This window comes from Paroedura picta, chromosome 2, assembly GCF_049243985.1.
Source record: "Paroedura picta isolate Pp20150507F chromosome 2, Ppicta_v3.0, whole genome shotgun sequence".
NCBI lineage: Eukaryota > Metazoa > Chordata > Lepidosauria > Squamata > Gekkonidae > Paroedura > Paroedura picta.
Window position 1 is genome coordinate 125,758,735 of NC_135370.1, and position 24,706 is coordinate 125,783,440.

Consider the following 24,706-nt stretch of genomic DNA (forward strand, 5'->3'; position numbering starts at 1 on the left):
GCAAGATGGGCCGATAATTGGATGGCAGTCGTGGATCCAGAGAAGATTTTTTGAGTAGCGGGCGAACCACCGCCTCTTTTATACTCTCCGGGAATTCTCCTGTTGAAAGGGAGAGATTGATTATCTCCCGGAGGGGGGCTACTACTCTTGTGTCGGATGTTTTTAGCAGCCATGATTGACATGGATCTAGAGGGCAAATGGTTGGCTTCGCTGTCTTTAGCAATTTGTCCACTTCGGCCAGCATGAGTCATCTGAAGTTACTCAGTGAACTCTCCAAAGACGGCCAAGGGGCCTCTAGTTCACTTTCTGTATCTAAAGTAGGAGGGAGGCCGTGGCGGAGTGACAAGATTTTATCTGCAAAGTGTCTCGAAAAGGCCTCACAGCTGATTCTTGGAACTGTTCTATAATTCAATCTTGGGCTTAAAAGTGAGAACAAGATTAAAATGTACTGGTGTTGCAGCAAAGACCTTTTTATTGCATTGCATCTGAAGATTGCTATCCAGATTTAGAAGACATTAGCAAAGATATACAGAAAGCTCCAATTCAAGAGAGTTTACATAAGTCAGTACAATTAAAAGGATGAAGTGACATCTAATAAAAATGTAAAACACACACAGTGATGACAGTTTCTCTGAATGCAGCATGCCGGTGGAGTATTTACTAAAAATTCTGATCATTTCTACTATATTTCAGTACTAATACCATATTTCACTACCACTTGCGATGAGCCTTAGACAGCAAGGATTTGTATGGCTTGTGCCCCTCCCGTTCCCACCTTATCTGGGCCCATCCTTGGCCAGTTTTGGAGGGGGGGACAAGTCAGTTTGACCATATATGGTCATACCACCCAATAAAGTTTTTGAAGATTTATAAAAATATTAAAAATTAATTAACTCCCATATAGTTGGTGAAACCCTTCTGGAGCCATCACGAAACCCCAGGGTTTCATGAAACCCTAGTTGAGAAAGCCTGCCATATGCTATAATGGAGCTAAAAATTTTTGAAATTATCAAATATTTACAGATATTCCAGCATTAGGGAATAAAAGGATATTTTCCATGTTCAATATACCCACAACCTGAAAAATACCTCCTTTTTTGCGCACTCCTATTCAGCTCTATGCAAAAGCAGCAACTTAAAGTCCAGTTTACTAACATGGTACCATCATAAATCAGTCATAAGTAAGTGAACAATGCAATGCAATCAAAGGGGTCCATCTCCAGTGCCCCCCATCCACTTACTTCTTATTGACCTCCCTTGGTAATCCCACTTTGTAAACCACTGAGCTGAAGCCACCAGTATCATCTCTGTCCCATTGCCTTATCTGGCCTGAAGGTAGATTGAAAAGGATCCAGAGCACATGAACTATCCATGAAGGTATTTAGTTGGTCTGCTGCTGCTCTCTCATTAGAAAAATGGCAATAATTGGCCACATCATTTTTCTGTAGGGCGGATTTTCAGGGAATCAATGACAGCCTCTTTGAATGGCCTAATGAAGGTGTCCTGACTCAGTGAATGATTTATGATGGACATCAATTTTATTTATTTAATTACTTGTTAGTTTAATTTATAACATTTATATACCAGCAAAATTCATATAAAACATAAAAATAACCATTAAAATATAGGGCAGGAAGGAAGGATCTTTGAGGGAAGCCGAGCAAAAGTCTTTCCCCACTAGTATTAGATGGCAACAGAAGAGAACAGATAAGTCTCCCTGAAAAGAGAATTTCAAAGTTAAATTAGTGACTCATTTATGTGGTCCTTACATCAGTGGTCCCCAACCTGCGGGCCGCGGCCCGGTGCCGGGCCGCAAAGGCCATGGCGCCGGGCCGCAGCTCCCTCTCCCCGCCCCCCCCCCGCAGTAAAAAACTTCCCAGGCCGCAAGCTTGTGACCCGGGAAGCTACTTACTGCGGGAGGGCGGGGAGAAGGAATCGGGGCCGGGCTTGACACAGCATGTCTGATACTTTTTGCATTTTTCTTAAAAAATTAGTCTTTCTGTTTCATTGCTTATTAGATTAGATATTTCATGCTATTTGATAATGTTCTGTATCATGTAATCCATCTTATTTATTTATTGTATTTATTATATTTATATTTGTATACTGCCCTCCCCTGTGGCTCAAGGCAGTTTACACAGAACATAGGGGAACATAAGGATAGTACAGTGTAATTCAGTAATAACATCAATAAACAACAGTAATAACATAACAATGGTTTCCTAACATTCCATAACTGGTGGTAACATCATTAAACATATAACACTGACTCCAAAAGTTAGTTGGTTCAGGATTCAGGTCAGGGGAGGGGAGGGATTCTGGGGAGGGAGGGCAGTAGATGGTATTGGTTCTGTCAACTTCAACGAGATGCCTGGCAAAATAGCTGCAGTTTGCATTTGGGGACCTTGAGTCTCAAGTAGAAAATTGGTAAAAAAAATTTGGTAAAGCATCAATAAATAAAGAATTGTGGGCTGACTACAACTAATTTGCCTCACCAATAAAAAAATGTCTGGTTACGGGCCTGGTCTTGAGTGTCAGGATACCTTTGGGTACTACATAGAAGTTGTCTTGGTGGCTGCAGAAGGAGGGTTATTAGCTGAAATCTCCCTATTGCTAGGTAGAAAAACAGGTCTAGCTAGATCCAATCCAATGCTATAAACAAAACAAAACACCTGGGACAGCTTAATGCTATCAAAGGTATCATTTTATATATTGCTGCCAACAGAATAATGCAACTAACGATATCTATAATTAACTAGTTATTGTCAATAACCCGATATTTAAGTCAAGCCTTCTCAACCTCTGGCCCAAGCAGCAGTCTACCTGCTGTTGTTTGACAGACGAGCTATGCAATCCTGTACAGCAGTGGTCCGCACCTTTTTCAGGTTGCAGACCTGTGTGGGGGAGGGTGATCCGGGCACCGCGCATGTACTATGAACTGACAATGGGAATATATAAGCAAAAGTTAATCCTGTTAAATTAGTAAACTGTGTTACAAACATATGATAATTCTTTTCTAAAACAGCCAATCAATCCCCTTGAATTCAGTTGTTTGTTTTGTTGTACTGACATAGTTTAATTTCTACTATGAATTCGAGGGGATTGATTGGCTGTTTTAGAAAAGAATTATCATATGGCTGTATCTGGATGTTATACCTGAAAACAAAGAACAACTTTAAACTATAGCATTGTAGAGAAATGTGAAACAAGTTGGGTATTCCACAAGTACATTAAAAAAAAATTAATCTCTCAAAAAATTTAAAATAATTATTAACTTGTCTTCAGGTCTATAAGCCTATTACAATAGGGAAATTGAGTTGCATGCCAGATTTGTTTGAGATGAGGTCATACTTGTTTTAGTGTCAGATCTGCATGTTTCCTCCTTTACTTGGTACCACAGTAGGAAACTTTTGGTTAGCAAAGTCTTCAGTCTTATTCCCATTTGTAATGACTTGTGAATGCAAATACTGTAACATATGGGGTTTGTTTCTTTACCAGTAACTGTTCATGGCCCTGCATGTGATAGTAGAACAGAAGGCGTATGCAAGCCTTGAAAATAAATCAGATTCATAATGTCTGAATAGAATCAACAACTGCAAAGGTCTTATTATTAAATCTCAAAATGGGGTACACAAACAAATGTTATTTGAACATGACCTGACAAGATGAAATTTGACATAAAACTTATTTCAACTGTGTTAGTCTGTTGCAGCAAAAAGAAATAGGGGTCCTGTGGCACCTTAACAATTAACATTTTTTATTCCAGCAAACCTTCATACACTAGAGTCCACTTTGTCAAGGGCATGAGGTTGAGTCCTTTCTTGGTAAGCACTGTGGGAATATGGATGCATATTTATGAATGTAAAGCCTAGCAAATGTTTCTCCTTCTCACATTTACATTCTATATCTCTACTCTTTTTTTGTTTTTGTTTTTTTGTTTTTTTGGTTCTTGGCCATCCCACTACAGGGATGGCCAAACTGTGGCTCTCCAGATGTCCATGGATGGCCGTGAGCCCCTGCCGGGATGTTGTTGGCTAGGTCTCATGGGAACTGTAGTCTATGAACATCTATTGAGTCATAGTCTGGCCACACCTGTTATAGATGAATACAGATTACCAGTTTATCATGTGAAAGTGTTAGCCACACTGTTACTTAGCCATTGTACTCATGTGGTGTCATATCTTTCCTACCACAGTTTTTGTAATGCCTGATGAATTTGTGATCTTTCTTTCTTTCTTTCTTTCTTTCTTTCTTATTTATTTATTTATTTATTTATTTATTTATTTATTTATTTATTTATTTATTTATTTATTTATTTATATTTCTACACCGCCCATTTCTTTGCAGCTCTGGGCGGTTTACACAGAACAATATAACTGACATGAAACATTATGCAGACTATAACATCAAAACAACTTTCAATATAACATCAAAAGATTATAAAACCACAATTATAATATAAAACAATTAACAGTAACTTTGGGAGAGTCATGAGCAGGCGTCTGGGGGGACCAGCAGGTGTTCTGAGTCGGTCGACCTCAAGCAAATGCCTGGTGGAAGAGCTCCCTCTTGCAGGCCCTGCAGAACAGTGGAAGTTTGGGCAGGGCTCTGATCTCCTCAGGGAGCTTGTTCCACCAGGTGGGTGCCAGGACCGAGAAGGCTCTGGCCCTTGTTGGGGTCCGACACGCTCCTCTGAGGCCAGTTGGAGGTGGCGGAGCATAAGACTCTTTTGGGGGTATAGGCAGGAAGGCGGTCTCTCAGATACACTTTACCAAGTGGTAAGTGCAAAAGTTGGCTTGAAACTCAACATCAAGAAAACAAAGATCATGGCATCCGGCCCTCTCAGTTCCTGGAAAATAGATGGGGAAGAAATGGAGATAGTGACAGATTTTTTTTCCCTGGGCTCCAAGATCACTGCAGATGGGGACTGCAGCAAAGAAATTAAAAGACGACGCTTGCTCCTGGGGAGGAAAGCTATGGCAAATCTAGACAGCATCCTAAAAAGCAGAGACATCACCCTGCCAACAAAAGTGCGTTTAGTCAAGGCTATGGTATTCTCAGTTGCAATGTATAACTGCGAAAGTTGGACCATAAGGAAGGCCGAGCGTCAAAGAATTGAGGCTTTTGAACTCTGGTGTTAGAGAAGACTCTTGCGAGACCCCTGGACTGCAAGGCGAACAAACCAGTCAGTCCTAGAGATCAGCCCTAACTGCTCTTTAGAAGGCCAGATCCTGAAGATGAAACTCAGATACTTTGGCCACCTCATGAGAAGGAAGGACTCCCTAATGCTGGGAGCGATCGAGGGCAAAAGAAGAAGGGGATGACAGAGAATGAGGTGGCTGGATGGAGTCACTGAAGCAGTAGGTGCAAACTTAAATGGACTCTGGGGAATGGTAGAGGACAGGAAGGCCTGGAGGATCATTGTCCATGGGGTCACGATGGGTCGGTCACGACTTCGCACCTAACAACAACAAGGCTTCCCAACATTTTCTAATTAGTAAGCTTACACCTTTATTGTTCAAAGTCTGCCATGTAGTTTGGTTTTTCCAAATATGGAAGAACCAAGTACTACATTACTGAATAATTGCTTTTTAATTCCTGTTTCTTGTTTTGTTTGTGGGGAACTTATCTTTACTTTAAAGGAGAGCAGTTCATATTGGGGATTGTTATTCACACTGAAAGTATAAATTAACACTCGAATAGTCTATTCTAACTCCCAACATTACAACCAATATGAGTATATTTTCTTATTTTCCTTAAAAATCTATCCTAAATTAGTAATTTACTTGTTTCTAGTGAATAGTGGATAAAATTCCATGCATACCTTTGTCATATATGCTTTAGGACATGATGCTGGAGTAAGTAATCCATTGGTTTTCTTCCATCCCTATTGAGAAAAAAATTATTCTGATGACAAAAGCATTTCATTTATCTGTCTAGAGTAGGATGGTAGAATTCTTCTCTGGGCATCCATTATATGCATTTTTAAATCAAACTTTACAAAACCATCTCTCCCCCAACCTTTTATTAAACTTAAGGGTTGCAAAGCATTTTAAATCCTGAATAAGCTTTCTTTTTCATTCTCAAATCTTTTGCATCAGTCTTGTTTTGTCTGGTTTTCTTACTGATTTTCACATGTGACTGAAAGGGGTAAAAAGGAATTTGATTTCTACTTACACTTGATTCCATTGTAGTTTTGGATAACTACAATGCCCACTGTGTCCACTGACAAACTAAGGGTTGTATTTATGTATTTATTCATTTAATTCATTTATATCCTGTCTTTCTCCCCAATGGGACCTCAAGCAACTTACGTAATTTTCCTGCTCTCTGTTTTATCTTCACAACAATGAGGTAGCTTAGCCTGAGGGAATGCAACTGGGTCATCCAGCAAGCTCTTCTGGCACAAGTGGGGATTTGAAAGTGAGTCTCTCACATACTAGTCCAACCCTCTTAACCACTGCATGAAACTAGTTCTTAGGATCTCCTTTTCAGTTCTGTGGTTAGCTGTTGCCAGCTTCTTAATAAAAGGTGGTAAAGGGATAGGAAGGGATTTCTTTCATCCCCTTATTTAACAGAAATAGTTTCAGCTCCATTAGGAATTTATGATCTATAATAATATAATTTCCTGTATTCATTCACATACTACCTTGGTAAAATGCCTGTTTAAAAGTAGGCCGCACTGACCATTGTGTGTAAATAAGTGCTATGTAACAATGTAGTTTAAAAATAAAATGGAATTAGCCCCACTTTTTTCTTTAGTAACAATATATTCAAAAATAGTGAAAGAAACAACCTTAAGTGAAATATCATCACTGTGGGGAAACTGACTATTTTGTCTTAAACAAGAGATATATCAGTAATTTTGTGAAGTACAAATTATTTCAAAGTTGCATTTTTAGATCTTGGGGGGGGGGCTGTGATGGTAGTATATTGAGAAAGAAAGGGGGGATCTTCTGCACCCAGTCTTTGATGTTCTGAAATTGATTTTGCTAGGGAATTTTGGTAAAAATGGATAGATTAAGTAATCTCTTCAGTGAACATGCAAAATGTAATCTGAGACCCCAAATAAATATAAACCTATCTGCTTGTCTGCAGCGTCAGAATATTTTTCTGCTTCACAACTATTTATTGGATGTAATAAATATTAAGTTCAAGAAAGGAAAAAATGATAACATTCAGTTATAGAATCTATAAAACTATTTCTTAACTGTGAATCCCATCTGTGAATATGTAAATCCGTGGATTGGTGCCACTATTGTCGAAAACAGATAGCTCTGTAAGCTTGGGGTATTCCCTTGGTTTGCATAAAAATCTGAAAACTTTCAAAAAAACATTGGGGGGGTTAAATCTCCCCCCAGACAAATTCACTGTCTATGCATATAATGAGAAAGAACCTACCTCCTTCTCTGTTGGGCAGTTCACTGCCATCTTCCTCCTTGATGGTGGGGAGAGAAGCTTCAGCAGGCCCAGCAATAGTGCCCAGGATCTACACAGGGCTCACTGGCATTGGGAGCTGAAAATGCCTTGGTGAGCCCAGCTGCCGAGGCCCACACTTCTTGCTTTCAACCTTCACAGTGACCCATTATGCACGGGTGAAATAACGCACATTCGGGGTGGAATGGCGGCGACTAAAATCACCGATAACGCATGGAGCCGACTGCAACCAGCCGCAGCTTCGGTGCATGCCGCCAAAAAAGTCGCGTCAGTGAAACGCGGAAGAAAGCGCAGCTTCCGGGTGACCGGGGCGCAACCAGAAGCGGTGCCCGGATCGCCGTGTGCGTAATCGGTTACTCTGGGTTTTGCCGCCACCGCGCCCCGCCCCGTGCATAACCGGTGTGCGTCGCGTCTTCCCCCTCCGCGTTTTCCACGTGACCCGAAATCGCCGTTTCGGCGGCCGTGCATAATGGGCCAATGAGGGGCCAGGAGTTTTGGTGGACTAAGCAATGGAGGCTGGGAGCCATGTGCAGGCTGGCAGAAGTGAGGGATAAGGGAAATAAATGTGTCAGTGGTAGTAGAGGGAAGTCTAAGCAGTTCTAGGAGCTTCATGGGACTCACCAGCATCAGTGAAGGGGGGAATAAACCAGAAAGGTAACTGAGAGCAGTCTTTCTCCTTGACTGTGGCAGTGATGGGGAGGCCTAGTAGTGGAAGCTGGGAACCGTATCTGGTTGTAGTATCAGGATGAGAAAAATAAAGATAAAAGGAGGAAGGGATCCCCCCCCCATCTATAATGGATTCCCACCTGTCTATAATGACTTTCCTTAAACATCATTCAAAGGTCCTGACACAAAAAAGGTACACAAAAGCACGAAGGGACTGAAGTGAAGTAAATACTTATTTCAGAAACTAAGGATTTCTAGGGAAAATCACATTTGGAATTTCTTGCAGTAAACTTCTAATTTTTAATTTACACATATACTCTGTAGAGTAGCGTCTATCTCTGAAAATGTTCAAAAATGCAGATTATTGTAATATATATGAGAAAAATCACCCATACTGCAAGAACCAACAGAAATCTTCTCAACAAATAAAATATATTTTTCTTGGGCCTCATGTTTTGTTTTTGAATGCCTTCATATTGTTAGTTGCTTCAAACATTACCAAAGCAGTGACACAAGCTGAATCTGTGTTACTTTTCCTCTGGCAGTGTTCTCATAAAACTCAAATATATATGTGCAGTCTGGAATAAATGTTAGGTTCTGTACTTTCTGGTTAGTTCAGTATTTGTTTAAAAAAGCCAAAGATTATTGTATGAGACTAAAACATCTTGTTCTTAAGATGATAAATAGGATCTCTACATATAATGCAAATCTACAACTTGGATTATTTGCACTATTGAAGAATATCCTGTTTACAGCCTTAAATAAATATGGAACTTATAAGAGAAGAAAATAGCTCTCACTTCATAGTTGCTGCTGTGCTTTGCTTATCTTGCTTCCTTCATTTTAGCTTACCTGCTAAGCTAATCCATTACCCCTCCCTGTATCTTAGTCCACACTTTGTGTGTATGTGCGTGACAACTAATTTGGTTTCTGCTGATGGTTCCACATACTGCATGTCTCTGTGATGATAACTGGTAAGCTTTCCCATAAATTATCTAATATTATGGGTTAGCTTTCCATTGTTTCTTGAAACATCGCGTTTGATGTCATATTCTATGTATGGTATTAAACATGAGTTGAAATGTTCTTCATGAGAGTTAGCTTTTCATGTTGGGTTGGAAAATCTTCATCTTTGTATAGCAATTCATTTTACCTTGATTCTTCATCTTTAATTGAACTTCCCATAATGAAGAGCTGACTTTAACTGTGTGCTAATCTTATTATGATGATCTATAAAAGGTAAGTAAGCTCTTGAATCTTTTCTGAAGATTACAGTCATACGTTCAAGGTTCCTATCTGCTTTTTCTTATACAATGATGTTAAGTTTGATGTGGTTATGTTATTCACCGTTCTGTCTGATTTAATTTAATAGCTCTGTTTCACTTAATACTCATTTTTGTGGGAAGATATGTCACCATTCACAAACCAAATGTGCAAGAACCTACAAAGAACATCCAAACCAATATATTTTTCCTTACCTAAGGAGATTAAACTCAGAACACTGGAATTTTGCTTCAGAATACCTATATATGTTACTCTCTCCTGACCAATGTGAGTGAATTGGAATACCCATAGCTATAAAATAAACATCCCATAATGTCACAAAATGAAGAATAGCTGAGCACTGCCCCAAACAAAAGGTGTGATGTATTCAAATGAGGAACAAAATCTGTGGCTATATGTTTACACATTGTTGTAGGCACTGGCATGGGAAGTAAATTCATCTATTAGGCTTTTCACATAACCATTTCTCTTTAAGCATGACTAGAATGGCAAGGCAACAGAGTTCACATGATATTTTGGTAATCTATGAGTCAGGCCTGAGTGTCTTCAAATTTCTGAAGAAGCAAAGGTAGTGCAAATTAGTCTTGTTTTCAAGGGGGAGGGGTTGTGTGTGTGCTTTTCTCTGTCACCCAAATAGAGCCTCTGTAGTAAGAATAGAAATATGAAGGTGAAGATGAAAAAAGGCTTTATATCACATGATATAAAGAAGCATGGGGGAAAGAGGGTGCAAGATAATTGTGCTTCCTATAATTAATGAAGAGACAAAAGTATTGCAAAAAATATGGATTCTTTAGAAATATAGAATAACTTTGAATAAGCCCCATTTGAAGTTAAGTTAAACACAGGAAATGGAAGCACGAACTAGCTCTACATTTCTAACTCCAGGGTTTATCTCCAGGAGTTATAGCTGCAGATAATAACTAGGGGTGTGCAATTTTTTTCTTCAGTATTTTTCAGTTCAGGTCTATTGGACCAGGAAAAAAAATGGGATTCTGAAAAAAATCCCAGATCCCAATACCAGCAGAATATTGGGAACTGGTATTTTTCGTAAATCCAGAATATTCTGGGGTTCAATAGACCTGAACCTAAAGGTGAAAGTGAAAAAGCAGAGGCAAAGCCACTAAAACCAGCTGAGAGATGGCTCAGCTGGGGCTCTTTTGAATGGTCTCTTTAAACTTTACTAAAAGAATTGGCAAGAAGCTGATTCCCAGTTCTGCTATGTAGCCTGGTTTAGATCACAGCTAGTAGATTGTTCCCTGTGGCACAGCAACTTCTGGGGCTGGCTCTTTGAGAAGCCAGCCCAAACCTGAGCCAGTGGGAAACAGTCTGCTCCCCCCAGCACAACTGAGCCTTGGGCTTTCTTCTGCAGTCCCTTTAAACTTTAAAAGTACTAAGTAGAAACCTGACAAACAGCTGAGAGGTGGGAGTGATTTCCTTCCTCCATACTGTTTTTTGGGCCTACCAACAATTCTCAAATATATCCAAGATTTTCTCAAGATTCTTTTTTCTGTTTTCTTGAGAAAACCCAGATACATTTGGGAAGCTGAAATATACCTGGAAAATACTGATAAGGTATTTTTCAGCTCAGGTAGACCCTAACACACAGCTCTAATAATAACTGGTCAAATCTGGACTGGGGTTGATTTCATTCTCTTGTCATTTTTAAGACAAGCTATTTTTATAGTGATAAAATAATTTCACATTCTACTTGTTCATTAAACTAAACTTGAGGTGTACAGTGAAGTCCTTCAAGGCATTCCATGGATTTGTCATTGTATTCATTCACTAAATTCTTCTCAAAATCTACTTTTGAAACTGTTTTTTTCTGCCTCCTTTTCAAGATAGCCTTTTAAATATTACAGGAATCAACCTATAAATCTCAGATGCTTTGTTCATTGTAAATTTCTTGTTTTTGTCCATGCGCTAGCTCCACTATAAATTGGAAGGGCTTAAAGATGAACTCAGGAGGAATAAAGGCTACGACTCGAGAGTAACTATTACTGCTCAAAGGAACTGTTTTCCATTCGCAAACATTGCTTTGCGTTATGGGTTTGGGGTCGTTCTGTTTCTATACTTCGTTGCAGATTCTCTTGACTTCCATTTTCTTGGTATTGTCTTTGTTAACATCTTTTTCCTCTTATTTGTGCCCTGTTGATTGGTTATTTCCCCATGCACCTCTGTATTTGTGTTTTATTGTTGTACATTTTTCATTTAGGTCGCTGGTGTTTAGTTACCTTGCACATTGCCCATTTTTTTCCACCATTTCTAAACCATGTCCTATGTATTTAAGATGTCTTTTTTTTTTTGCATATCACCTCTTGGAAGTTGCTCCAATGCAGATCTCTCTCTCTCTCTCTCTCTCTCTCTCTCATATACATATTGTGCACCCATATATCATTTTATCTTTTTGGTCCAGAATTGTTTGACAGTATTTACAAGCACACAATTTCCTTTCCTACTAAAATGTATATTGCTTTGATTTATTAATTGGGGGGGGGACTATTCTGGAACAAAATCTAGCATTGTTAATATTTTATTTGACATATAAATGTGTATTGGTTGGGGTCTTGTCTTTTGTTTTTAAAACATGATAGTGTTTTTTCAGGGAAGGACAACCATAAGCCACTCTAAGTTGCAACATTATTGTCATACGTTACCCCATTGCAACAAATAGATTGTGTTAATTCTGTAAACTCCAACTCTATCAATATATGTTTGGGGCAAGCTACTGTGGAAGAGAAGAAAGAGGGGTTTTAATAAATTATTATTATTTGGATGTATATAAACAATGGCAGTGTTCCTGAAAGTAACTCTAAGGACAGTGTTACAGGAAATGTCTTTGCCCATTTTGTTATCCCTATACAAAGTTTGCCTCCTTTACAAGTAAACCTTCAAATACAATATAGAGTTTTAGCTGGTAAAATTATTTTTTCTTTCATTCCTGATTTTGACAGGCAGATTGTGACCTTAGTGTGTCATATGAAAATTCTTACTACCTGATTCAGCTATTCATACATATTAATATACGCACAGATCTCCTAACATGTATGATGTCCCCATGAATTTAGAGCCTTGTTAATGAATGCTGAGAAATTCTCTTTCCATTGAATTGTGGTTAGGATTGAGATGAATGACTTTTCTTTGCAAATGTTTGACTTACTGATCCTAGGATGGAAATGTAGTCAGTGATTCTGTATGTAAGGTACATACAGGGATAAAACCCAATACACTCTTTCCCTTTAGCTGTATTTTGAATAGTTAGCAACAAGGAAAAGAAAAGTCATCCTATTAACTAAATCAAACAAAATTAGCATTAAATCTAAAGTAATTGCATGTCAGATTTACTAGTGTAAGTGGTAAGTCATCATCAATCTTCTTTGAAGTCCAACATGGAGACTGTGCATGAGCAGGCCTGCCATTGGAGGTTTTACAACTAAGAGCCTCCAGGGGGTACTGCATGTTGGAACCAGAATTTTTTTCTACCCAGGAACCACGTATTATCACACAGCAGCAACCTCCACCCTCAGTTCTTTTGCCATTGAAGGCAAAGGTCATCTTTGTAGAGTCTTCCATCATTTGGTTCACAAGAAATCACTTACCCAATTTTCTGAGTATAGAAATATTGGGCTTCTACTATGGCAGTTTTACCCTTTGACAGGTTGTAGATGCAGCTTTACAGCTTTTCTTTCTGTCATGCTTTAGGGCAGGTATACATGCCTTAGGGCATAGGCTTCCCATTCACAGACCTAATATCTGTTCCCAGTTGTGGTGGATCTTTTGCCATAATTTATTCCAAGGTATTTCATTTGGAGTTCTAAACATGGGGTAATTCTGACTACAGATGCTTCACTCGTGGGATGGGGCACTCATTGTGAGGGCTTGTAATAAGAGGTATATGGTTTGATAATGAAAGATGGCTTCATATTAATCTGCTTGAGTTGTGAGCGGTTCAGAATGCCCTTAGCTGTTTCTCAGATTCCCTATGGGATCAGTCCAGATAGACAAAAAGGGGGACACAAGTTTTAGGAGCCCATGCCAGGAAGCTACTTTCTGGGTTAAGGCATTGAAATTTCAGTGCTCACATTCTTATTCTAGGAAATCTGAACATAGAGGCCAACAGGTTGAGCAAAACAGGTACACTCTCTCACAAATGGCATGTAAAGTCCACATATTAGAAGCCAATCTTCCCACTCTAGGACAGTGGTCCCCAACCTTTTTTATCACCGGGGACCGGTCAACGCTTGACGATTTTACTGAGGCGGGGGGGGTAGTCTTTTGCTGAGGTACGCCACCGCCACCTAAGCCCCTGCTCCACTTGCTTTCCTGCTGGCGCCCATGACTTCCCACCACCCACTGGGGGGACGCTGCTAGCAGCAGCTGTGCAATACTACACCAAGGGAGAACCCCAGCCTTGGCGGCTGCTAGAAAACACCAAAGGTGAGCCGGTAGCAGAGTGGCAGGGCAGCCCCCGAGGCAACAACCGAGGAGGAGGACAAGGAGGAGCCACGGCCTGATACCAACTGATCCACGGACCGGTCCCGGTCACCAGACCGGGGGTTGGGGACCACTGCTCTAGATGTTCTTCGTAACAGTAGAAAATACAAAAGCCACAAAATTTTACTCCCGAGCAGGAAAAGGCATACATTCCCTAGTTAATGTATTCCACTTTCGGTGGGTCCTTTTTTATGTATTCTGTCTGTTTATGCTACTTAAAAAGATAATAGAGAAAACCAAGAGAAAGATCAGATATGATTTTGGTGACTCACTTTTGGTCCTATCATTCTGGTTCCCAATCATTTTGGATCTTCCTCAGGGACAGTACATCCCCTTACCCAAGCAGCCAGATTTACTAAGTATTAATCAGATATTCCATCATGATCTAAACTGCCTCAACCTGATGGTTTGGGGGCTTTGGATAGAGATTTAATATTCTCACAGGAAGTTACCAATGCAATTCTCTTCCATAAACCGAATACTAAAAAGTCTTATATGTATAAATGGAAGCAGTTCTCTCTTTGGTGCAGAGAGAGGAAGATTTCCCCAGATGTGGCATCATTGCATGTTGAATACTTACTACATCCGAAGAATGAATATTTGAGTTTTTTCATAATTAAACATTAATTTGTCCACTATGTCTTGTTACCATAGAAGAGTTGATGGAGAGTCAATTTTCTGCCATCATTTGTACAAGTGATTTCTAAAATGTTTAGCTAATCAAAGCCTGCCTATGAACCCATGAGTTCCCTAGTGGTCAGTACATTTATTACATTGAGCCAAAGGCTAATGCAAATAAAAACAAGCAGAGATGCAAGTAATAAACACATCATCCTTGCACTCTAAATCAAGACAGTTAAAATACATTACATTAAATTGATAATTTTTTAAAAATCTATCCTGGTTTGAATTGACCTAACAGCTTAAAATAATGGATCCAGTAAAATGTCATAAGACCAAAGGGCATGCTCTCTGAAGAAATAAATTTTGCCCAAATGTTCATAGCAGCCAAGGCATTGATCAAAGTGTTGTAAATGACCAATAGGTTAATATATATAACTGTTGTTTATGGTATCTTCTATGCAAGCAAACATACGCTCTCTCCTGGCCCACTGCATCTTCTGCTTCAGCAGCTCTAGAGGTATTGAGAATGGGGTTGCTGGTGCAGAGGTGTACGTGGTCCCTGGATTGGAATGAACATCTGCTATGATGCTCAGTGCCCCCTAGAGACTGTTAGCTGTAAAATCTTCTCTGATAGCAGGCCTGCTAATGGTCAGTCCCCATATGTGCCTGCACAGAAGACAATTAATTAACAATAATTACAGGCAAGTACAACTTTGTTTAATACAGAAACCATACAAACTCATGCCATTTAGGATTAACTATACACTTGTAGAAAATCATATTACAGTTGAGGTAGGTATTATTATGCAGGCATATTAATGGGAAATGATGGTATCAGGACATGTTAGGCCTACTACTTCTTCAAACATAAACATCTGAACAATTTTCTGTTATCTTCAAGGAAAAGTAGTTGATCAAATGGAAAAGTAAAAGGGCTCCGAAACCAGTACCACATGTTGATTTTTCACCTGAGCATCTTTAAGATTATGTTTCTATTGTAATATTTTGTAGTTTGAAGGAAAACTACATTTAGATTCCCTTCTCTCTCAAGTATAGAACAATGAAGTTAGAATTTGTCAATGAAGTTCAAAATGCTTCTGTGAACTAGTAAATTTTTATCAAAAATTGGGCTGTATATTTGGTTGTAATGTTTATATTTAATTCAGCCTATTGACCATGAACTACTTGCGTAAATAACTGTGTAAGAGCCTCTGTCTCCAAGCCCCCAGGAGCTTGCCCATTAAATTTCCATGGTAACTTGTGTGGTTGTTTGTTCTGATTCATCAGTTGTGTACTTCTCTCTACAGGTCCAATCCAGGTGCAGCAGTAAGGAGAACATCCTCAGAGCCAGTGAGTATTGCATTGTTGTCTACAAGTAGACTATAAATCCCAGTTTAATTATAATGTAAGCTGTTTATCTTTAACCTGCTCCTAGCGGAGCGGATTAAATAATCGGTTAAGGGCCCCGAGGGTGGGCCCTGTCCGTGATGAGGAAGAATGCCCATAGGCTCCTTCCCCTGGACTGACACTCGGAGGGCCCAGTTGGCAGGCGCAAAGCGCCTGCATATTGGGCCCTCTGAGTGTCAGTCCAGCGGCAAGGGACCAATTGCGAGCCACACTGTGCGTGGCTCGCAATTGGTCCCTTGCCGCAGGACTCACTAATCGGGAGGCGCTTCGTGCCTCCCGACCTGCCCCCCTTCCTGCTTGCCTACCTGACACCGCATGACGCCATTTCCACGCTGCCATGCAGCCCGGACGGCCGCTCCCTCGCGGCGCACCCTCCGACCGCCAGCTGCCGCGGCCCTGCCACCACCTCCGCCATGCCTGGCCCTCGCCGGCAGCACCCCGCGATGCCACCCACCGCGCCGGCCGCTGCAGCACCCCCCCACACACGGCCCTGCGCCCCGCCCGGCTTCCCACCCTCCAGCGGCGAGCCACCCGACCACAGAACTGTTCCGTAGCCGTGAGGTAGGCCGCACCGCTGGACCGTGCCGCACATCCCGAGCTGCTCCAGCCCCAGCGCGCCTCGCCAGTCCCGCTAGCGCCCGCTGCATTAAACCTGCAGCGGGCTTATTTACTAGTCTTCTGATAATCCGTACAATCACAGTAAAACATAAACAGAAATCACACAGAGAAAATGTGGCTCTACAAACAATTCAGTTTTTATTTATTCATTTATTTCTGCTCTGATTTGGATGGAAAATATACTTGAAAGGATATATGAAACAGTTGATGAAATCTCAAAAAACAAAGGTCTGGCCAAATAAATAACATTACCACCATTCAGAAGCATGGATTCACATAATTTTAGCCCCTCTTCAATGCTATGAACAGATAAATAAATTAAGCAAACTGTAGGCGATTATGTCTCCAATCCAGAAATTATTTATGAAGAAGTGAGGCAGGGCTACAACTATAAAGAATAAAATACTTTTCTGCCAAATAAAAAACATATTTTTCTAACCCTGACTCTGACCTTTCCGGGGGAAAGCTGTGTTGGATGAGCCCAGTATGAAGAGAACCAAAAATCATAAAGAAAAAAGGAGGGAAAAGTCCAGAAAAGGGGGAAATAATTTTTGAAATTGAACAAAGAAATAAAATGGCCAGTGAACAAAATCAGCACAGCTTCTGCAAAGGACAGTCCTATCTCACCAATCTTTTAGAATTCTTTAAGAAAATGAACAGGTATATAGCTAACAGCCACTCAAGGAATATTATGTACTTGGACTTTCAAAAGTCTTTTGACCAAGTACTTCACCAAAGAATCCTGAGTAAGCTTAGTAGCCATGGGATAAGAGGATAGGTTCTGTTATGGATTAAAAACTGTTTAAATGACAGAAAGCAAAGAATAGGAATAAATTGATAGTTCTCCCATAGAGTTGTAAGGGACATCTAAGGTCGTCTAGTTTAACCCCCTGCAGAATACAGGAAATGCACAACTACCTGCCCACCCACAGTGACCCTAATTCCATGCCCAGATGATGCCCCCCCCCGAAAAAAAAAACCCAGAATCCCTAGCCAATCTGGCCTGGAAGAAATTTGTCTCCTGACTCCAAGGTAGCAATTGGCATTTCCCTGGTTATGCAAGAAAGGGCCACAAGAGCCAAGCACCAACACAGTTCCTTCTACTCACAATCTCAATGGAAGGAAAGTAAACAGTGGGGTCCCACAAGGATTGGTATTAGGGCCAGTATGATTTAATTTGTTCATAAATGATCTGGAACTGGTTGTGACCAGTGTAGTAGCCAAATTTGTAGATAACACAAAATTATTCTGGATGATTAAAAAAAAGGCTGGCTGTGAAGAGCACTAGGAGTTTCTCCACAAACTGAATGAGTAGGTAACAAGATCAACATGGCCCCTCCTCAGGCTAGGTATTTACATCTCTGCACCTCACCCCCAGGGTAGTCTGCTCAGGAGGTAGGGGGTATTTGACTCCCAATCTTGGATGGGTTTGTTGGGGGTTTTATTGGGGTTTTATTGATCTATGACATTGTATAATTGTAAGCCATCACAAGTCTCTCAAGAATGGTGGGATACACATCAGACAGACAATGTAGCAAATAAATTCCAATAAAATGTCAACCTAGGTGTAGTCCGCATGGGGCTTTTTACTCAGTCCCAGTTCAAATGAATCCCTCCTGTCTGTAACAAAGCAGTCTTCCCTGATTGGCCAGGGTGTCAGTTCAAAGTTCCCGGTTGCAAGGCTTATCTTAAAGTGACTGCACTCCAGAAGCCCTAACTTCTCTCAGCAGAGATTTGCCTTTTGGTTCCCGCCCCCATCCTCTGCTATCTCCAATCCTCTCCACCCCTTCTCATTCAAGAAAAGAAAGAGGCTCCTGCTGTGCTTGCCCCCCCTTCTGAGTTTTCCACAATCGAGTATAGAACACTTTCTGTTTTAATGGTGGGGGGAGGGGAATAGAGGAAGACCCGAGTTCAAATCAATCTGAATTCAGCAGGATCCACAACAGTGAAAAGGCAAATTCTGTGCAGGGGGTTATTATGATAGGGACTGGAAATGAAATTACTAATAATATAAAGCCCCTGTGTAGATCTGTGGCACAGCCTTATTGAAATACTGTGTACAGTTGTCAGTTTATTTCAAAGAGAATATTGCAGAGCTGGAAAAAATACAGAAGGGCAGCCAATGTGATTAGGTGTGAAAAGTCTAGGACTTTTCAGTTTAGACAAAAGATGACTAGGGGGAAACATGATAGAGGAATATAAAATTATTCACAGAGTAGAGAGAGTGCACTGAAAGATCTTTTTCTCCCACTCCCAAAATACTGGATCTTAAGGGAATCAAGTGAAGTTGATGGGCTCAGGATGGACAAAAGGAAATTCTTCTTTGCACAGTGAGTGATTAAAATCTTGAATTCATAGCCAGAGGATGTAGTGATCACCACAGGCATAGACAGCTTTAAATAGGGATTCAACTGATTTGTTTACTTGTTTGTTTGTTTTCAGTAAACCAGCTCATATTACTAATATCAAATTTTAAATTCAAGTGGGTAGCCATGTTAGTCTGAAACAGCAGAAAAAAAATTGAGTCTAGTGGCACCTTTAAGACCAACACAGTTATATTCAAGGCTTGAGCTTTCAAGTGCATGCACCTTTCCTCAGACAATGGAACAGGGATCATAAGAGTACAGATATAAGGGAAAAGTTAATTAGTAGCAAACCAGTAAACTGTGTGATAAGATCCAAATTATTAGTATGATAATTTTTCCTTAAAAAGCTAATCAGTAAAAATGTCAAGGTTAATATTTAACAGCAGACACTTGCCCCATCCATCTCCACCCAGACACAGAAGCATCCCCACAAGTGACAAGGCATGCTGAGATGTAAATGTAAGGGGCTTTACGCACCGGGATCTTTGTTGCAAATTGGTCACTGAATGAAAAATCGCCATTTAAAATAGTGGAATTCGTCGTTATGCATACCTGCCTTTGTAGTGGAATCCAGTTGCGTTTTGTAGCGTTTCCCACAGCTTCCGGTCTCGGCAGAAATCGCTAGAAAGGAAGCGCTATTGCCAAGCTCGTCCCGCCCCTGGCCGTCAAGCAGCCAATGGGCAGCCGTTAGCATGCTCCCAAACAGCCCCTTTCCCTTTAAGAAAGGTTTTTTTTAAAAAAAACAGACCCATTGTAACGAATCTGTGTAGATTCGTTGCAACGGAGAGACCCATCCAGCTGCCTAATGTGAACTGTCGTTTGATCGTATGATCGTTGCCACGCTGCCTCGAGTGAAAAAAAAAAAATCCCCCCCCCTCTCGCGGGCCCGATTTTCGGCTGAATCAATGTGTAAAAAATAAAGGGACTTTATTTCAGCAAACGGCTTTTCTGTGGTTTGTGCTTAGTGACTAAAGGGGAAGGACTGAAGCCAGGGAAGCCTCTAAACAGAAAGAGGCTCGCTGGTGCGTTTATCCCCGCTCGCTCGGAGAAAAAAAAATGGCGATCGCTTCGCCGGAAGTTTGGAGGACAGGCTCAGGAGGAGGGACTTTGAAGAAACCGCAACAATGTTAACGCACAGGTCTTTTTCGCTAGTGTTGCAGATTGGTTGCAAGAGTGTAGCGCTTTCCGGAGAGTGAATCCACTTTTTGGGATTCCCCTGAAAGCGCTACAAGGAAGCGCTTTTTGCAGATTGGTTTCAGGTGTGTGGCAGATTGTCTACGACGTCGTGCGTTATGGCAAATCAATAGCGTTTCCAATTGGCAACCATTGTGCGATTTTGAAGGCGTGCAAAAAGCCCCTAAGTTCTGCATTTAGGCAGGAAAAACCAAATACACCAATGGGGGAGACTTGTCTTGGCAGTAGCATGTGCAAAAAGGATCTAGGAGTCTTAGTAGACCATACATTGAACATGAGTCAGCAGTGTGACTCAGTGGCTAAAAAGGTAAATGGGATATTGGACTGTATCAAACGGGGTATTGTATCCAGATCACAGGAGGTGATGGTACCGCTGCTCTGGTTTGGCCTCACTTGGAGTACTGTGTCCAGTTTTGGGCAGCCCAGTTGAAGAGGGATGTGTGACCAGAAGAGGGTAACAAAGATGGTGTGGGGTTTGGGGACCAAGACATATGAAGAAAGGTTGGGGGAGCTTGGTCTGTTTAGCCTGAAGAGGAGACGACTGAGAGGGGATCTGATAACCATCTTCAAGTATTTAAAAGGGTGCCATATAGAGGATGGAGCAGAGTTGTTGTCTTTTGCCCCAGAGGGACGGACCAGAATGAATGGGATGAAATTAATTCAAAAGAAATTCTATCTAAACATCCGGAAGAAGTTCCTGACAGTTAGAGCAGTTTCTCAGTGGAACAGGCTTCCTCGGGAGGTGGTAGGTTTTCCATCTTTGGAAATTTTTAAACAGAGGCTAGATAGCTGACTGAGAGGCTGATTCTGTGAAGGCTCAAGGGGTGGCAGGTTACAGTGGATGAGCAATAGGGATGTGAGTGTCCTTCATAGTGCAGGGGGTTGGACTAGATGACTCATGAGGTCCCTTCGAATTCTATGATTCTATGATATCTTGTATTGAGACCAGAAAGATATTCTAAATTACATTACATACTACTTACATCACATTACAGTCACATTGTCCCAAATAAAATTTTAAAAAGGGGATTGTAAGGAATGTGAATATAAGAGTTGAATGAGGTTAGCATATATAGTGAGATAAGAAACAGATGTGTTTGTTGGGTCCTGGGTTTTCCATTGTTTTGAGTATTGTAATAATTTGTGTTTCTGCAGTCTCCCTTTCTAGTCTGTTCTTTAAGTTCCTTTGCAATAAAACAGCTACTTTGAACCTACTCTACAGGTTTTTCAGTCCTGTGATTTTTGATGTCAGAGTTGTGTCCATTAATTCTTTGGCGGCAGGTTTGACCTGTTTGCACTATGCAGAGAAGTAAGGGGCATTCTTGGCATTTAATGGCATATACAGTGTTCGAAGAGGAGCATGTGAATAAGCCTTTGATGGTGTAAGTGATGTTATTAGATCCAGTGAATGTGTTATTGGAGTGTTTGTGACAGCAAAGTTGGTATCTGGGTTGGTTGCATGTTCTGGTACCAGTCTCCATGTTCAAATTAGACATTGCATTGTTGTAGGTGAGGAGTTGTATGCCTGGTAGATGTTGCTACTTCACTGGCACCAACCAAAAGCTTTGTGGAAGAGTTCCATCTTGTAGGTTCTGTGGAACTGTGCTAATTCTGTCAGGGCCCAAATATGTTCCAGGAGCTCGTTCCACCAGGTGGGAGCCAGGACAGAAAATGATCCATGGAGGATAGATATATCATGCCTACTAGCCATCATAAATATAGGGAACCTCCACGTTCAGAGACAGTAAACTTCCAAAATCCAGTGCCAGGAGACAACATTAGAGGAAGGTTTCTCTGCTTTGTTTTTGGCTCTCCAGAGAAACTGTAAGGAAGAAGACACTGAACTAAATGGACCAGCAGCCTTATCTATTTGTAATGTTTTACATATATTTGAATCTTAAGTGCTTTTTAACATTTGAAATGTTTTAATATTTGCTGCCTTGGGGATCCTGAACCGAGTGAAGAGGTGGCATAGAAAATAAATAGAAAGTTATTCAGTGAATTAATAGAATTCAAAAGAAATGCTACCCAGTTATCCTGTCTTATACAAATGAATTGTCCTGTGGCCTTTGATATTTGCACTTGATACTTGCTGAATCTGAGAATGATCTGAAGACCTTGATAAAGAGACTAAAAGAAGAAAGAGAAAAGATGGGAATATACCTAAATAATCAAAAGACCAAGATCATGACAACTTCTGGGAGTAACACCAAATTCACGATTAACAATGAGAACATTGAATGTATTGATGATTTCATCTTTCTTGGCTCTATGATTAATCAAAGTGATGGATGCAGCTGTGGAATCAAATGGCAAATAACACTGGGCCGGAATGCAATGTAACAACCTATGGATGCGAAAGCTGGACCTTGAAGAATAGATGCCTTCGAATTATGGTGTTGGAGACGAATGCTGCGAATACCATGGACAGCCAAAGTTACCAAAAAGATAGTATTAGAGAGGAGCAAGCCAACTATGTTATTAGAAGGCAAGATATTATAGCTGTAGCTCACTTACTGCAGTCATGCGATCAAACTTGCTAGAAAAATCATTACTGCTCGGCATGGTCAGCGGCAAAAGGAAAGGAGGTCGCCAAAGGATCCGCTGGCTCAACACGATCAAAGCCAGTACAGGGATGACCGTGAACCAATTAAAAGAAGTAGTCAGAGAGGGACGCATGGCAAAGACTTTTCTATAGAATCTCCAAGGGTTGTACACGACTGAACGGATAACATCATCACCATGTGATTTGAGTTTCTCCTCCAGTTTGGTTCCTGGTTTTTTTTACTGTTTGCATTGTGAAGAGGAAAGGGAAAGCAATTGTAAGCCACTTTGAGACTCCTGGTAGAAAAATGTAGCATATAAAAAACAATTTTTCTTCTTTCTATTTTGTGATTTTAATTGTCTTCATTATACATTGATTTCTGCAGCTTGTTTATAGAGCAGAAATAAACTTTTCAAAAATAATTTATCTCTGTGACATTGCACTCACTGGCCAGAAGACTACAAGAAAAGCACAGGGGTATGTCCTATCAAACAATCAGAAGTCTATTCTAATTTTAGTGTAGCAACAACTGTCTTTAAAGAGTTTCAAAATAACAGAAAGAGGAAAGTGGCATTACAAATAAAGATAGAGAAGAAAGGAAGTCCTGTTCCTGTACTCTGGCAGAAAATCTCAAAGCTAGATATGCAGGAAGTTCTTAGACCGGAACTTCTGGAGCAAATTCACATATTTTGGATATCTGGAAATAAAATTTCTAGCAGAATATCATGACCCCAGTGTCCCTTTCTGTATTAAAGGAACAGAGCTGAAGAAGAATAAAAGAAATTGGGTTGACTCTCATAGACGTTCTGCTGGAAGAAGACAAAGGCACTGCCATTAGTGCCACAGATCCAATCCCTTATTTCTCATCACTCTTTTACCTCTTCAGCTGCATAGGTCTTTGAGATTCATGTCTTATTTCTTGACCTGAACAATGTATCTTGAGAAGCATATTTCTTTCTCACATCTCAGTGACAAATTATTTTAATGTTTGTTGTTGGAAGTTGAGGTAGTTTAGGTTGGTAGAAAGAAATTATGACCCTTTTCATTGGATGTGACATTTATTTAAAATATATTCATTATTTCGAAGAACATTTTATTTGTTTGTTTGTTTGTTTGTTTGTTTGTTCATTTATTTTTATACCACCCTTCCATACAGATCTGGGTGGTTTACATATAACATCATATAACATTATTACATAGAACATTACAACAAATATAAGAAATATTTATATAACAATATATAACAAATATATAGGAATCATAACATGTCAACCAGAACATTTAACATTTATTTAACAGGAACAGGAACATTGACACAGCTTTGGATTAGTCAGAATCTTCGGTCATGGGAGAGGCTTTCTGGGGGGGGGGGCAGTGGATGTTTTGGGGCTAGTCAGCCTCAAGCAAATGCCTGGTGGAGGAGCTCCCTTTTGCAGGCCCTGAGAAATTGTGAGAGCTTGTTCCACCAGGTGGGGCCAGGACTGAGAAGGCTCTAGCCCTTGTTGAGGTCCAACATGCTTCTCTGGGGAGAGGGATCCGTAGCCAGTTGGAGGTGGCAGAGCATAAGGCTCGTTGGGGGGTATAGGCAGGGAGGCGGTCTCTCAGGTACACTGGGCCCAGACCAGTATGGCCTTAAAGGTAATTACTAAAACCTTAAGCTTAATCCGGAATTCAACTGGGAGCCAGCCTAGTTGTTGGAGTACAGGCTGGATGTCGAATCTCCATGGTGTATTAGTGAGAATCCTGGCCGCAGCATTCTGCAACAGCTGTAGTTTCCGCATCAAGGATAAGGGTAGGCCTGCATAGAGCAAGTTACAGAAGTTCAGTCTAGAGGTGACCATCACGTGGATCACTGTGGCTAGGTGTTCCGGAGCCAAGTCGGGCACTAGTAGCTTGGCTTGGCAGAGGTGGTGAAATGCCAGCTGGACTACCTTTGTGGCCTGGGCTTCCATTGTAAGGGAAGTATCCAGGATCACGCCCAGGTTCCTGTCGGAGTAAGCCATTATGAGCTGCACTGCATCCAGGGAGGCAGGTGCACTTCCTCCCATTGTTCCTTCCTGCCCAGCCACAG

The 24,706-nt window shown here is 40.8% G+C and overlaps 1 protein-coding gene across 13 annotated transcripts in view; it reads left to right on the plus strand.

Annotated features, from left to right (window-relative positions):
- GPHN (gephyrin) overlaps positions 1 to 24,706 on the plus strand; it is a 357,972-nt gene that overhangs the window by 292,096 nt on the left and 41,170 nt on the right. For all 13 annotated transcript variants that reach the window (XM_077322479.1, XM_077322482.1, XM_077322474.1 and 10 more), the window contains one exon: positions 15,813 to 15,855. In XM_077322479.1, the coding sequence (XP_077178594.1) occupies positions 15,813 to 15,855 (43 nt within the window). The remainder of the gene's footprint in view (positions 1 to 15,812; positions 15,856 to 24,706) is intronic.